The 15,074-nt window shown below is 53.8% G+C and overlaps 1 protein-coding gene across 1 annotated transcript; it reads right to left on the minus strand.

Annotated features, from left to right (window-relative positions):
- Window positions 1–2,195: 2,195 nt before the first annotated feature.
- Window positions 2,196–14,867, minus strand: Bok (BCL2 family apoptosis regulator BOK). Its single transcript, XM_005077191.4, has 5 exons — window positions 14,739–14,867; window positions 13,929–14,180; window positions 10,289–10,417; window positions 3,592–3,755; window positions 2,196–2,942 (listed from the first exon to the last, which is right to left on the minus strand). Exons 2-5 carry the CDS (start codon window positions 14,149–14,151, stop codon window positions 2,817–2,819), a joined length of 642 nt encoding a protein of 213 aa, XP_005077248.1. The 5' UTR covers window positions 14,152–14,180; window positions 14,739–14,867; the 3' UTR covers window positions 2,196–2,816.
- Between the last annotated feature and the right edge of the window lie 207 nt (window positions 14,868–15,074).

Below are 15,074 nucleotides of genomic sequence, written 5' to 3' on the forward strand. Positions count from 1 at the left end.
TGCTGTCCCTTTAACAGAGACCCTTGTGAGACCAGTTCAGCCTGTGCCATGATCCAGCCACTGGTGAGCTCAGCATCCTCAACTCTGGCTTGATGGGGAAGTCTTTCTGTGTATATGTCAATAACGTACTGTTGGCCAATAGGGAAGCAAGATAGGTGGGACTAGGAGTCTAGTAGGATTCTGGGAAATGTAGTGGAGTCGTCGTGATCCCCAGGGAGCAACGGGTGCTCAGGAGTGCGTCCTCAAAAAGCTAAGTCCTTATAAAATATGTATTAGTAATTATGGGTTAATAATCAAGTCAGGGCTAGCCGATAAGAAACCAAGCAAACAGCCAACAGCTTCATAATTAATATAGTGTCCTTGTGTTATTTGGGGACTGAAACAGGACCCGGGTGGCGGGCAGGAAGACTATACGTTACACTGGCTAAAGTGTTTGAGTCTCTATTAGGGCGGATATAACTCTGATGGGATGCTAGAGCTGGGAATTTGAAGACCTATGTTTATCCTTTTCTTTCCCCATTTTTTCCAGCATAATTAGGATATATTATTTATAATATAATGATAATAATAAGTATACTTTATGAATTATTAAAACTTGCCTGAGGATTCAGAGACACAAAGTCAGCCACAAGCTTTAGATGTCAGGCAATGGTGATACACACCTTTAATCCCAGGACTCAGGATTAAGAGGTAGACGGATCTCTGTTAGTTCAAGGCCACACTGACTACAAAGTTGATCCAGTGCTAAGAGAAACAGCTCACACAGATGATCTCAGCACTTGGGATCACACGCCTTTAATTCCAGCACTAGGGAGATATAAAAGACAGGAGCAGGGTCTTCAGTAGTCAGTCTCAGGATTCTCTCCAGCTACGCTGAAGAGAGGCAGAACTCTGAGGTTTGGTGGAAAGCTCATGGGTCAGCCCTTTCAGCCTGAAGTAGAGGTAAGAGCTAGTGGCTTGGTTGCTTTGTTTTTCTGATCTTCAGTTTGAAGCCTGAGCCCCAATATCAGACTCTGGGTCTTTTACTTATCATGCAATAGAGTTCCCCACCATTTACGTGGAACTCCATTTGGAGAGAGTACAGATCACCAGAACCTGGCCTTCCTGGTATTTTGAGTATCTCTGTTGCCACATCACACCCTGGGCTAGCACAGCACGCTCTCAGGCAGGCATTAGCACCTTTAAACCTTGGCTGGAGAACCAACATGAGAGCCCTCTCCTACTTCATATACCTCTAACAGTTACTACAGCGGGTCACTGAACAGCCTACAGCAGCTCACCTAAAGCAAATGGATTACTGCCTCTTTGCCCTCCAGGGGGATGTGAGCCCCTTGTGGCTACAGAGCTGCTTCCTACAGAACTTCCTTCGACCTGACACACAGCCCACCCCAACACGTACAACCCGGCAGTGGGCCAAGCTGCTAGGCTAGGTCAAGTCAAGGGATGGGCCTAAGGAGACACAGAAGGACAGGGCGTATTCATCCAGCACACACCTCCAGCACTACAGGTCTGACCGGGACTCCGAAACACTCCCATGACCTGATTTAGATAACTGCATGTGGGGAGCCCAGGGAATGTGTACTGTTTGTCACAGGCATGGACATGTCAAGGGCCCAATGCCTCAGACCCATGGGAAGGTAAAGCCTTCCTTGGGTCTGACTGCATGTAGACAGTGTGTGCGAGCATGAGTGTGCGTGAATGCTTGACAGTATGTACGAAAACTAGTAACTGCAGCGTCCTCCTCCCTGAAGTCACAGCTTAAGATTGCACCTACAGACGAGCTAACCCTTCCCCTGTGCTGTACATGATACATATACATCATGAGGTTCCAGATTGTCACAACCCCATCAGAGTGTGCACAGCCCACCCGACCCCAGCTTTTCTCTACAGGTGACCACGTGTTCACTCTTCATCCGCTCACAGCTCCCAGCCAGGTCAAGTCCAAAGCTGCTCAGGACACAGCAGGTAGAGGAGGATGCTCTGCTTCTTTTTACTCACAGAGATCCACCTGCCTCTGCCTCCCGAGTGCTGGGATTAAAGGCGTGCACCACCACCGCCCGGCTGAGGATGCTCTACTTCTAGGGCACCATGAACGACTGGGTTTCCCAAGTCTAAGTTCTTAGAGGTCCCAGCCCGTGATGTTTCGCAGTCCCATGAGGACAGACATAAAGAAAGCCCAATAGGGCCTCACACTCTGCTGGGTAAAACTTTATTGGGGTCCAACCTGTGCAGACCACCTCATCCACAGGATCTCTTGTTCACTGGTCAGGTGAACTCCCTACACTCCTGATCCCCACCACAAAGGGCCCACTGTGGGTTAGGGACACCATCTTCATCTAGAAATAGTCGAAGCAGCAGCACAGGGACCTTCTGCTCTGCCCTTAGGGACAGAGAGTAAGCATCCCTGGCTCCTCTTGCATTAGCCAGTCATCTTCAGGTCAGATGTACAAGACCTGCTTCCCACAAGGACTGAGGCCAGCTCGTGTCCTAGGAAGGCCCCTTCCCGGGGTGGGGGCCTGGGGCATCAAATGAGAGTTCCCCAGTTCCTTTCTCCAGGGCTGGGCACTGACCCTGACTCTCTGGCAGGAGTTCCAAGAGAAGAGCTACAGCAGACCCTGAAGCCAGCTCCAGACTCTGGGACAGCCTTCTCCACTCACCCCTCCCAGAGGCCAGGGTCCACAAAGGAATGGGGTTTGGGACAGGGCCCCAGGGGCTGGATGCTCCCAACTTGAGTGAGGGAAGTGCTTTGGAGGTGTTGTGGGCCCCTTGGGTTGGGCCCAGGAGCCCCAGGAGTGGCCCCTGCTGTGGGGAGCAGCTCATCTCTCTGGCAACAACAGGAAGAATGCAGCCTTCAGGAAGCGGCCAAAACTGTAGAGCGTGGCCACCAGCCAGTGGGAGCGGAAGCCAGGGTCTGTGCTGACCACACACTTGAGGACATCGGTCTGGAAGGAAAAAGGGACAGTTAGCAAAGCCAGGCAATCCAAGGCCCCTATTACCTTGCTCTAGAAAAATGCCCTATCAAATTACAAAGGGAACATGCAAAGCTGTTTGAGGAAGGAGGTTGCAGCCCAGCTGGACCAAAACTTGAGCAGGATACCTGCGAGTTAGACAGGGAAGGGCATCAAGTCAGACATCCTTCCTGCCCATTTTATAGATGTAAAAGGGCTTCTGGACAGAGCCCACCCTTCATGCCCAACTATGTTGGCAGTCAGGCACGGAGACTAGGAGGGTCTGACCCTGACACCCACCCCGTAGGTCTTGCTTCTTGAGATGCAGAAAAGTGGGCTCCCAAGAAGAAAGCGAAGGTGCTCTGGACAGTACTGAGATTTCTCTTGGGGGGGGGGGACTGATTGTGTCTGCTAAAGACTGCCTTGTTGGCCTCTTTCTGCCAGGCACCTTCTGGAAGCAGGGGAGAGACAAGAGTTCAGGGTCGGGATGATGTCGGTGCAGGCACAAAAGAGGCCAGCACCTGCCCGCATCTCAGAGCAGCCCTGAGTCCTGAAGCCCTTGCTGCTGCCCCCACCTTCTGTCCCCGCCCCCCCCCATCCCCGCACCAAAACTCCAGTGCTTACAACACCTCGCCCCACTCACCCATCCGCCACGCCTCCGAAGCCAGGTCGCCAGGGTCTTGCGCACAAATTCCCCCAGGCAGTCAACCAGGGCATGAACCATGGCAGGCTGAGCCTGCCGAACGCAGTCCACAGCCAGCCCCGCAGCCACCGAGTACAGGGACACCACCTTGCCCCATGTGATGCCTACAGGGAGATAGTTGCTGATCAGACCGAAACTGGAGTCCAGCCCCTAGGATACCATGAAGAGCTGAGCTTCTCCGAGCTACTTTCCTGCCTGCCATTAGCTGGTGACTAGTAATGACGATTGGGCCAGGACCCTCCGTGCAGGCCACCACCACAATAGGAGGGCACTGGGCCGGATGTACTGGTGTGGCTTGACCATCATCCCCAGCAAGCCACACTCCCCTCTCAGGCTGTCCTCAGGAGGGCCCCAGCCTCCAGTGCATACCTGCTGAAGCCTAGGATGAGACCAGCCTTACCCACATCTGAGAGAGGTGTCCACGGGAGAGCAGCGTAACACAACACACTGGAGTGATTCACAGCAGGGCATGAAAATCAGCAGACAACTTCAAGGGTGTGTCTGACTGTTCTGTCTGCTACTCTGAACCTTGACACCGGGGCAGTAGGTCAGGGCCTATCCCACACTTGCTTTATAAAAAAGTCACGGACCACCGGAAGATTCTTCCTCACACCGCCCTCGACCTTGGGCCTCCGTATGGATGTGCCCACAGTCATACAGAACACACATACACACACGAGAGTGGAAAAAGACAGAGATGTGTCTTCTATCACCAGTACAGACAAAAGAGGTCCTGGGGTGATGGCAGCGTTTCCGTGGCAGAGGCAGGGGAATCAGAAAGGAGTTCAGTCCAGGCCTGCCTAGGTTACCTAAGTTCTAATCTCCAAATCGGGAGCTGGAGATACGGCTCAGTAGTTAAAGAGCACATACTGCACTTCCAGAGGACCAAGTGCAATTCCCAAGACCTACAACAAGCACCTCACAGCTGCCTGTGTCCCAGCTTCAGGGACATGATGCCTCTGACCTCCGAGTCACACGCACATATCCACACACAGGTACAAACACACAACAGAGTTAAAAATAAATAGTTTACTATATATTTTATATTACAATATTAAACACAAGCATTAAAATTATAAATTATATATTCAAACATGTAAATTATATAGTTATATATTATTTATATATAATTTGCTATTATATAGCTATATAATTTATTATTATAAACTTATATTTAAATACAAAAGTATTTAAAAACCAAACAAATCAACCAGGCATAATAGTACAACACCTTTAATCCCAGCACTCAGGAGGCAGAGGCAGGCGGGTCTCTGTAAATTTGAGGCCAGCATGGTCTACAGAGCAAATTCCAAGACAGCCAGTACTACACAGAGAAACCCTGTCTCAAAAAACCAAAATAAATAAATAAATAAGTTAATTAATTTAAATAAATCTTAAAAAGAGGGGGTTGGCATGGTAGTGTACCCCTGAATCTCATTATCAGGAAGTGGAGGCAACAGAATCTTCAGATTAAGGGAGCCAAAGAAAAAAGTACAAATAACACAAAATAACACACACACACATACACACACACACAGAGAGACACACCCACAGACACACACACAGACACACACACACAGACACACACACACACAGAGACACACACACAGACACACACACACACACACAGACACACACACACAGACACACACACAGACACACACAGACACACACAGACACACACACACACACACAGACACATACACACACTTGTGAAGAAGTAAGGGTTCAGGCCCTATAAGATGCTAACCTAAGAAGTAGACCCTGAAATTCCCGTCAACCCACCCTCACACGGCACTCAGAATAGCCCCTGACCAGTGCATGCGTCAGCACACAGATGCTCACCACAGAACCATTCACAACAGCCAAAAGGGAAACCTAAGTGCTGGCCAGCAAACGGCTGGGATCCTACAACGGCGCTATTAAACAGCCAATAACCAGAGTGAAGTTCTGATGAATGTCACAGCACTGCAAGGGGAAGGACCTTAACAAAAAGGACACAAATCCTGTGCCGTCACCCATAGAAATCCTGTGCCGTCACCCATAGAAACCCTGTGCTGGTCACCCATAGAAATCCTGTGCCGTCACCCATAGAAACCCTGTGCTGGTCACCCATAGAAATCCTGTGCCGTCACCCATAGAAACCCTGTGCCGGTCACCCATAGAAACCCTGTGCCGAGCCGGGTGGTGGTGGCGCACGCCTTTAATCCCAGCACTCGGGAGGCAGAGGCAGGCGGATCTCTGTGAGTTCGAGGCCAGGCTGGACCGACAGCCTCCAAAACAATACAGAGAAACCCTGTCTTGTAAAAAAAAAAGAAAAGAAAAGAAAAGAAAAAAGAAAAAAAAAGAAACCCGTCTGTGCCGGTCACCTATGGAAATCCTGTGCCCATCACCCATAGAAATCCTTGTCAGTCACCTATAGAAATCCTGTGCCAATCCACCTACAGAAAACAGAACAGGACACCCACAGAGCCAAAAAAGTGATTCTCAGGGACTGGGGGACGAGGAACCGGGTGTCACTGCTGATTGGCAATGTGTCCTCAGGATTTGGACAAACAGCATTCTGAATGTGCTAAATGCCACCAAATCTGACATTTAATGTGCCTAAATGTTACAGTATATGAGTGCTACCCCCAAAATCAGACATAGAAGTGACTTGCTATCTCTTTCAAAATAAACCCAAGGGTCTAGAGAGATGGTTCGGAGGTTAAGAGCACTAACTGTTCTTCCAGAAGTCCTGAGTTCAATCCCAGCAACCACATGGTGGCTCACAACCATCTCTAATGAGATCTGATGCCCTCTTCTGGTGTGTAAACATGCATGCAGACAGACTACTGTATACATAATAAATAAATAAATCTTTTTTTTTTTTTGGTTTTTTGAGACAGGGTTTCTCTGTGGCTTTGGAGGCTGTCCTGGAACTCTCTCTGTAGACCAGGCTGGCCTTGAACTCACAGAGATCCTCCTGACTCTGCCTCCCGAGTATAAATAAATCTTTAAAAAAATAATAAACCCAGTCTGAGATCCCAGCTGAGCTGTACTCTGGCATCAGTGGCACCTTTGTCACTGCTAGGACGCAGCCCTGGTTCTCTGCCTCCTGAGAATCCTAGGCCAGAAGGTTCCTGTCCAGGGCCAGTGGGTAACCAGATCCTAATGTCAGTCACAATTTCTCAAGGGTGCTCTGCTGTTAGCTGTGCCCTTGACACGATAGAGAATTAATGTGCCACCCACAGAGTGTCCCAGTCCCTCACAAGAACTGAGGAGCCTGATGTCCTGTTAAACAGTGTGCTCCCAGCAGAAGCAGCTGGGAAGATGCTGTCCAGGGACGCGTCTTAGGAAGCTTCTGTTTCCCCTTGGGCTCTCATATAGCCACAATCTAATTCTGGAACATTTATTTAAAGATTTTTTTGGCAGTTTTTTTTTTTTTTTAGACAAAGGCTCTATTATATACCTCTGGCTGTCCTGGAACTTGCACTGTAGACCAGGCTGGCCTCAAACTCAGAGACTCACCTGCCTCTGCCTCTAGAGAGCCAGGATTAAAGGCGGGTGCAGCCACACCCAGACTGATTTCTTTGTTTTTAATGTGTGTGGGTGTTTTGTCTGCGTGCATGTCTGGTCTGTGTACCACACATATGCTATGCCCAGGAGGCTGGAAGAGGACCCAGATAGCCTAGACCTGGATAGAACCTGAGTTATAGCCGGCTGTGAGCTGCCATGTGACTGCTGGGAATGGAACTCGGGTCCTCTGGAGGCGTAGTAAGTGCTCTAAATTGCTGAAGCATCTCTCCAGCCCCTATAATTCCACAGCATCTTATCTTTCCCGGAGAGCCCCATAGCCACCGGCCACATGCCACTTCTCCATAGCCCCTGGCAGCCTCTAGCCTGCTTTGTTATAGTTAGCATAGTCTGCGCATTTCTCACAAATGGAATTCGGGTCTGGCACATTTCAGGTTCATCTGAACTGCACTCCTCGTCATGGCTGACAACATTCCATATCTGCTTGTCAATTAATGGACAAATGGATAGTCACAACTTTTGCTGCTAGGAACACACACGGGCAAGCTTCTCTGTAGGTATGTGTTTTATGTCTGTCAGGTATACATCTAGCAGTAGATTTGCTGGGTCATAGGCAAACACCACGCTTTACCATTTGAGGACCTGCCAGGCTGGTTTCCAAAGTGGCCACACTTCACATGTGTCCCACCGGCTCTGAGGAAAGGCTGGGTTCCCCACACCCTCATCCACAACGTGATTGTCTGGCCACAGACTAGTAAGGGTTAGTAAGAATGAAGCCCTTCTGGACACACGGTGACTGATGATGCTGGCCATCTCATGTGTTTGTCAAGTCTGCTGGTGCTTCCTGGCCTCCAGTGAGTGGTGGCTACCCTGCATTCCCATGGCTCTCTTCCCCAACCTCTTCCCCGCAAGCCATAGCTGGCGTCAGCTGGAAAGGGCTCTGTCTGTCACAGAGGATCTCTCTGGGCTGCCTCCGTGCTCAGGGTGGACTTGTATGAGGCAGGGATGGTGGACGGGGGTGAGGTTACTCTGAGCTCTCCCCAATTCATACTCCCTGCCACCCAAGGCCGTCTCTTCTGACCACGCCTACCGCTAAGGGAGGCCCAGCCTCTGGGGGGGGGGGTCACTGAAGCCACCCTCGGGCTAGATCTGCAGCCTCAGAAGCAAAGTTCCTTATAAATCCAGCCACCCCTGGCTCGTAAAGCAGCCTGCTTGGCAGCCTGCAGACAGACACCCAGGCGGCCACCCTTGGCTGGCGTCAGCTGCCAAGCTCCAGAGCGGGCAAGGGTGGTCCTCCACCCGAAACGCCTGGCTGCTGGCTTCCTTCCTGAGCCCTCTCCACTGCAGTCCCTACCAGGTGACCTTCAAGAACGGAACTAGAGCTTGTCCATTAACTCCTGGCACAGTTTCTCCCATCCCCACAGCCTTTCCCCACCTCTCCCACTCCACCGCCCACCCACCCACTTCCCACAGCCCATTCCCCCGGCCCCGCAGTTTTCGGTAGGGAAGCCACACTGGCTGACCCTGGCCTGTCATGTGATGCTCCTGAAGCTGGCCTGGGCCTCCCCACTCCTAGGCACATGCATCTGGCAGAAGTGACAGCAAGGTGTCTAGCAGGGTTCTAAGGAAAGAGCATGGGACAGGAGGGTTTGGGGAGACGAGTCTTGCAGCCTCCTGGAGACCTGGGCAGGATACAAAAGGCAAGCAGCAATAATGGAACTTGAGGTAATCAGGGAAGGGGGTGCAGGAGCTAAGAGGTGGCCTTGTCCATCGGTCACTTCCAGAGCAGAGATGGAAGGCCCTGGGAAAGCCCCAGAGGAGCGTGTCACTGTCATCCAGACAAGTGTGTCCCTAATCTCCTAAAGTGTCCCATGAGCAGGCACACTCATAGACTCTTCGAGACGCTCCCACTGCCCCCCCCCATTTCTCTGTATAACAGTCCTGGCTGTCCTAGAATTTGCTCCAGGCTGGCCTTGAACTCACGGAGATCCACCTGCCTCTGCCTCCCAAGTGCTGGGATTAAAGGTATGTGTCACCATCCCCTGGCAGGGATGCTCACTTTTTGAAATGTCCCATATGGAGCTAGCTGTGGAAATTTAAGTACTATGGTCACCAAAAGCCCAGGATAGACTGCTGTAGTCCTGCAGAGAGATGCTGCCCTGCAGGGTGCCACCATCCACCCCAGCCGACGCTGGACCACTATCAAATGCCAGGCAGGCTTGTGCCAACAGCCCTCAGAACGACCAGCAGCAGTAATTATCAAATAATCTTGATAACAATATACTCATCAAGAAAGACCACCCAGCCACTACTCTCAACCAAGTAGCACAACTATATATCACTGCTAATCCTACACCGATCTCCCATTAATCCAATCTCACCACTTTCATAAACCACCCAGTCAGGTATATTATTACATTCCACCTCTTACCCCAAAGCTATCATAATAACTTATACGTATGTAACTCCTAACTCTGTTAAAATCCCCACCACCGAAACTGCCAGTGCCACCCAACTAGACCCCCAAGTTCAGAGTAGCAGTTGCATACCCAGTGGAATGCCTCAGAAGATCAAGCCACCTAGAGTCAAGCCTGAGGCTTGAATTCAACCTCATGGTGGATGGAGAGCCAACTCCCAAAAGCTGTCCTCTGACCTCCACACATGCTCATGGTTCAGTGCACATGCACGCGCGCGCACACACACACACACACACACACACACGTGCATGCTTGCGCACCAAGCAAAAAACGTAAGAAAAAACAGCCAGGTGTGGTGGTGCACACCTTTAATCCCAGCACTCAGGAGGCAGAGGTAGGAGGATCTCTGAGTTTGAGGCCAGCCTGGTCTACAGAGTTCCAGGACATCAAGGGCTACACAAAGAAACCCTGTCTCAAAAAACCAAAAAAAAAAAAAAAAAAAAAAAAGTTGGCCAGTAGCACCTCACACTGCCTCCTGAGGCAGCTCTTCTCTGGGCCGGGCCATTCAGAACAGCCCAAAGTGCCAGGAGGCTGGTATGTGACGGCAGGGCCGTGTCAGAGGACCCCAAGGATTCCTGTCCCTGCCCATCTGCAGACGGTGAGCCCCCTCCCAGCGGTTACTTGAGTAACCTGCCCAGACCTACCAGCTGAGAAGATGTGGCCTGCCACAGCAAGGAAGGCGTCAGTCACCACAGGCTCAGACTGCAGGGAGATGCGCAGCTGCCCGGCCACGTTGCGGTACACACTGGGACGGATCTGCTCCAGCTCATCCCCTGCACGGACACGCAGTGGCTCAGGTCCTCTCACACGGCAGCCCCGGGCTAGCGCTGACCACGACTCAATCCTGCGCTCGCTCCATCCCCCTGACCTCACTGGGCCTCCAAGCTAACACCTCCCCGCGCCCCCCAACCCCCCCGCCCGCCCCTGGTTCCCCACCACCTCGCCTACCTTACTTTATCTGACTCTCCCAACCTTGGCCCCATGAACAAAGAGACTATGGGGGCTGTGGAACCTCCAGCCCCCTAGGGCAAGCTGGCCGGGCCAGTGGGGCAGGAATCCTGCGGTGGCTCATGGGCAGTGCCTGCTCAGTGAGTGACTCACAGCAGGCAGGTGAGTAACTGGATGGGCCGAGCAGGGGGTCCAGGCAGGCAGGCAGTACCCAACACGGATAGGGGCTCGGCCGGCCGGAAGACCACACCCCTGCAGTCACCCCCTGCTGCCTCACAGAATTGCACTGGCTGAGGCACTAGCATCACTGGTAATGGCTCAGTGAATGACTGAGGCTTAGCCAAGGCCCTGGGACAATGGTACCACTCACATGCCACCATGGGCTCCCGGTGCCAAATGGGTGTGTTTTTATACGGTGCTACATCAGCGTAGCCATAGCTGGGCCAAGGAGGATGCCTGCCACAGTCCCACCTACCCCCTGGGCTGCAGCGCCCTTGGCAGCAGCATGCATGCACAGGGGGAAGATGGTGCCGGGAATTCCACACAGCCTCTGATTGGGTGTCCCTGGCCCAGCCGCTTCCCCAGCCAAAGCAAATAGGGAAATGCTGCTGCCGCCTGGCCTGTCCCAGAGATAAGGGCGCCCACGTCATCCCTGAGGCCAGCTGTGCTCTATCTAATTAATTAAGATCTGGAACCTGAGCAGAATCGGGAGGAGGGCCAGGGGATGTAGAGATGGCATGGAAATTCCCACGGCTGGCCTGGATGTTGCCAAGGATAAAACTCTGGGGGCCTCTGGAGACTGACCCCGGGAGACTGCTCAGGGACATAAGCTGGGCTGCTTCCTGTTTGTGGCTGGGGTCACGCTGGGGGGCAGGGAGCTATCACAGAACTTAGAAAAATTCACCCTGAATAGTCACGACAATGCCAAATGTACCCTGAACAAGAACACATTGGGATCCAAGGTCTCTGCCTCCAGGAACCCCCTTAGCTGTCTAGAAGGGTCTGAACCCCGGAGTCTAGGAACAACAAGACTGGGCGATGGAGAAGCCTGCAAGTTATTCAGACTCAGCGGCAAGGCGCGAGGGTGACCTGGGCGGAAGGACAAGCACGCTGGGCAGACCGAGCTTAAGTGAGAAGTTTTATTAGAAAGGGTAGGGAAGGGGAAGGAGAGAGAAGAAGTAAAGAGACAGAGACAGGACGGAAGAGAGGAGGGAGACTGTCTGCCCCAGGGGACCGCAGGAAAGAGAGGAGCAGGAAAGAGAGGGAAAGAAAGAGCGGAAAGAGAGCGTAAGTGGGCGGAGGTCTTTCTTTTCAATGGGTCCTTTGCACCCGAGCCGACCAGGGTACTGCCTGAGTGCATTCTGCCAGGTGACAGGGGCAGGCCAGCGTAATGCCTGAGTCCTTACACCTGCTCCTTTCCACAAGCCAGTCCTCAAGCCTCTCAGGACCCACCAAAAGGACCGAGAGACAGAAGTTGAGGGGATCAGACCCAAGGCAAGACTTCCTCCCTGCCATCCCAGTGTCCTAGGGACTCCCAGGAAGCCTACATGTCTTTTCTAGAGATAGCCACAGGTCTCCTCCTCTGATGAGTTTACCTAGCCAAACCCCTTCACTCACCCTTTCCACACACCAGAGATAGCTCCCCTCCATCCATACACAGCTCCCCTCCATCCATCCATGCACAGCTCCCCTCCATCCATGCACAGCTCCCCTCCCTCCATGCACAGCTCCTCTCACTCCATGCACAGCTCCCCTCCATCCATGCACAGCTCCCCTCCGTCCATGCACAGCTCCCCTCCATCCGTCCATGCACAGCTCCCCTCCGTCCATGCACAGCTCCCCTCCATCCGTCCATGCACAGCTCCCCTCCCTCCATCCATGCACAGCTCCCCTCCATCCATCCATGCACAGCTCCCCTCCCTCCATCCATGCACAGCTCCTCTCCATCCATCCATGCACAGCTCCCCTCCATCCATCCATGCACAGCTCCCCTCCATCCATGCACAGCTCCCCTCCATCCGTCCATGCACAGCTCCCCTCCCTCCATCCATGCACAGCTCCCCTCCATCCGTCCATGCACAGCTCCCCTCCATCCGTCCATGCACAGCTCCCCTCCCTCCATGCACAGCTCCTCTCCATCCATCCATGCACAGCTCCTCTCCATCCATCCATGCACAGCTCCCCTCCATCCGTCCATGCACAGCTCCCCTCCATCCGTCCATGCACAGCTCCCCTCCATCCGTCCATGCACAGCTCCCCTCCATCCGTCCATGCACAGCTTCCCTCCGTCCATGCACAGCTCCCCTCCATCCGTCCATGCACAGCTCCTCTCCATCCATCCATGCACAGCTCCCCTCCCTCCGTCCATGCACAGCTCCCCTCCATCCATCCATGCACAGCCCTCCTGGGACTCTGCCTCTCTCACAGATCTACACAGCCCTGTTCTTGAGGCCGTCACAGCACAAAGGCCTGTATAAAGAGCACGAGGGCACACCTCATCTCCCAGGAAGCCAGGGCTTCCAGGGCTCCCTCCAACCAGGGGAGTGCACACCGGCTCTCCCTGACACCCACTCACCCATGCATTTGGTCTCTGATTACCTCCCATTCCCCTGCACAGCCCCAGGTCAGCCCCAGGCCCCAGGCTGGCTGTGGTTAGGTGAACTGTCCAGTGTCAACGTTTGCCTAGCCTTTCCTCTCACATGTCCAGGCCTCAGAGGCGCTAAGGGGAACCACTGAGCTATGTGTGAACCCCCAAAAAACACTGTCCCAGATGTCCGTCAAGAAGGCCCGGGGTGGGATGGGGGGCTTCCCATCAAGGGAAACAGCAGTGGGTGTGGGATTCCAGCCAATAACTGAAAGGCCTATTTTCCAAAACAAACACTGGGACACGTGGTCCCACAAAGGATTTTTCAGTCTCGCAGAGTACAAGGGTCACAATAAAGTTTAGCTGCTCAACTATTACTCTTCCAGAGCTTTCTGTGGTTTATGACAAGAATGTCTGTGATCTGGGCTAAGCAGACGTGGGGGGTTACGGGTGGGGGACTTGGCAAAGGAGTCAGCAAGCAGGCAAGCCTGGGGAAGAACAGAGGAGCACCAACCTGGGTGGCCTACCCTGCACCCTCACCATTCCAGACAGATTTGGGCTCCCACGCACGCACGCCTCCTCTTTACCCCAGAGGGAGGGTGAGGCGCAGCTGCAGAGGACATGTCTGGAGAAGGAAATGTCGGTGCAGAACAGCTGTACCCAGTACCCAGAAACACAGCGGGCAGGCCCATCAACCAGCTACTGGGGGGGGAGGGGTTCTGGGATCGTGGCTACTGGTGCCCCACACTCACCCAAGCGCAGCAGCACGGTGCACACCTCCGCTAGCCGTCCTCCAGGGGCAGGCGAAGTACGCTCTGGTGCGCTCCAGGAGAGGCCGGCGCGCAAAAGCCGCGCGTGCACGTACTCCCGGCCTAGTGCCTTGGCCTGGGCCACCAGCTCCTTGTCTGTGGGCGAGCGATCAAAGGCGTCCATGATCTCCGCAGCAAAGACAGAAGAGCGCCGCAGCACCTCCATGGCCGAAGCGCAGGCGAGAGGAACCACACCTACGACAGACAAAGCACAGCCGGACTGCCTCCAGCCAAGCGGGGCAGGGACGCCCACCACTCGAGAGACCTGGAGGCGCGGCGCGAGGCACAACGGTCCCCCACCGCGTGCGCCCCGGTCCAGCGCTCATCCAAGGGCTCCCAGAGAAGCTGGGAGCCGCCCTCAAAAAAGGGCCGGTTTCTGATAGCCTCTCGTTTTGCACCCCAAACCCTTTAAAATACTGTCACGTATTTTGAATTAAATCACGCAGTTCTCGGCGGTGGTCAAGGGTTGGAAGCACCGCGGGGAAATGGCGATAGATTCTGTAGTCACAGATCCTAGGCTCGAGGACCAGTTTGCGGGCGACGAAGGATTCAGGGGCGACCAGGCGACAAAAGGGACCCTGCAGGCTCCTCCCGGCCGGGAATCAACTCCCAAGGAAGGCTCCAAAAGGCGCGGCGATTCCTGGGCTCCGAGGCCACGCACCTGCGTACCTCGCAGAGCGAGTGTTTGTCCCCGGTGTCGCCGTTCCCATGGTGCTACATCCAGGGGACAGACGCCACGCCCGCCCCACTCACCTCTCCAACCGCATGGCGCGCGGGGCGGCTGTGAAGTTCTGGTTTCAGGACCTGCTCACCGCTGTCTCAGCCGATCTAGACCCTTCCATTCAAACCCGCGGGCGAGCGCCCCGCCCCAGCGCCCGCCCCGTCCACGCCCGAGCCGAAGCACAGGCTCTGCCGGTCTTCCCGCGCTCGCAGAAGTCCTGGTCTCCTGGGGTGCGGGAGGCGTACCGCGGACTCCCCGCAGGCGAGTGGCCAAGCCTAGGGCTTCGCCTTCTAAGGAAACGGCAACCCCCGGGGGGTGGAGCCGCAGCCCAGCTCTGCCCAGCGCCTCCCCAGCTTAAAGAAGGCCAA

Source organism: Mesocricetus auratus, unplaced genomic scaffold (assembly GCF_017639785.1).
Source record: "Mesocricetus auratus isolate SY011 unplaced genomic scaffold, BCM_Maur_2.0 Super-Scaffold_100010, whole genome shotgun sequence".
NCBI lineage: Eukaryota > Metazoa > Chordata > Mammalia > Rodentia > Cricetidae > Mesocricetus > Mesocricetus auratus.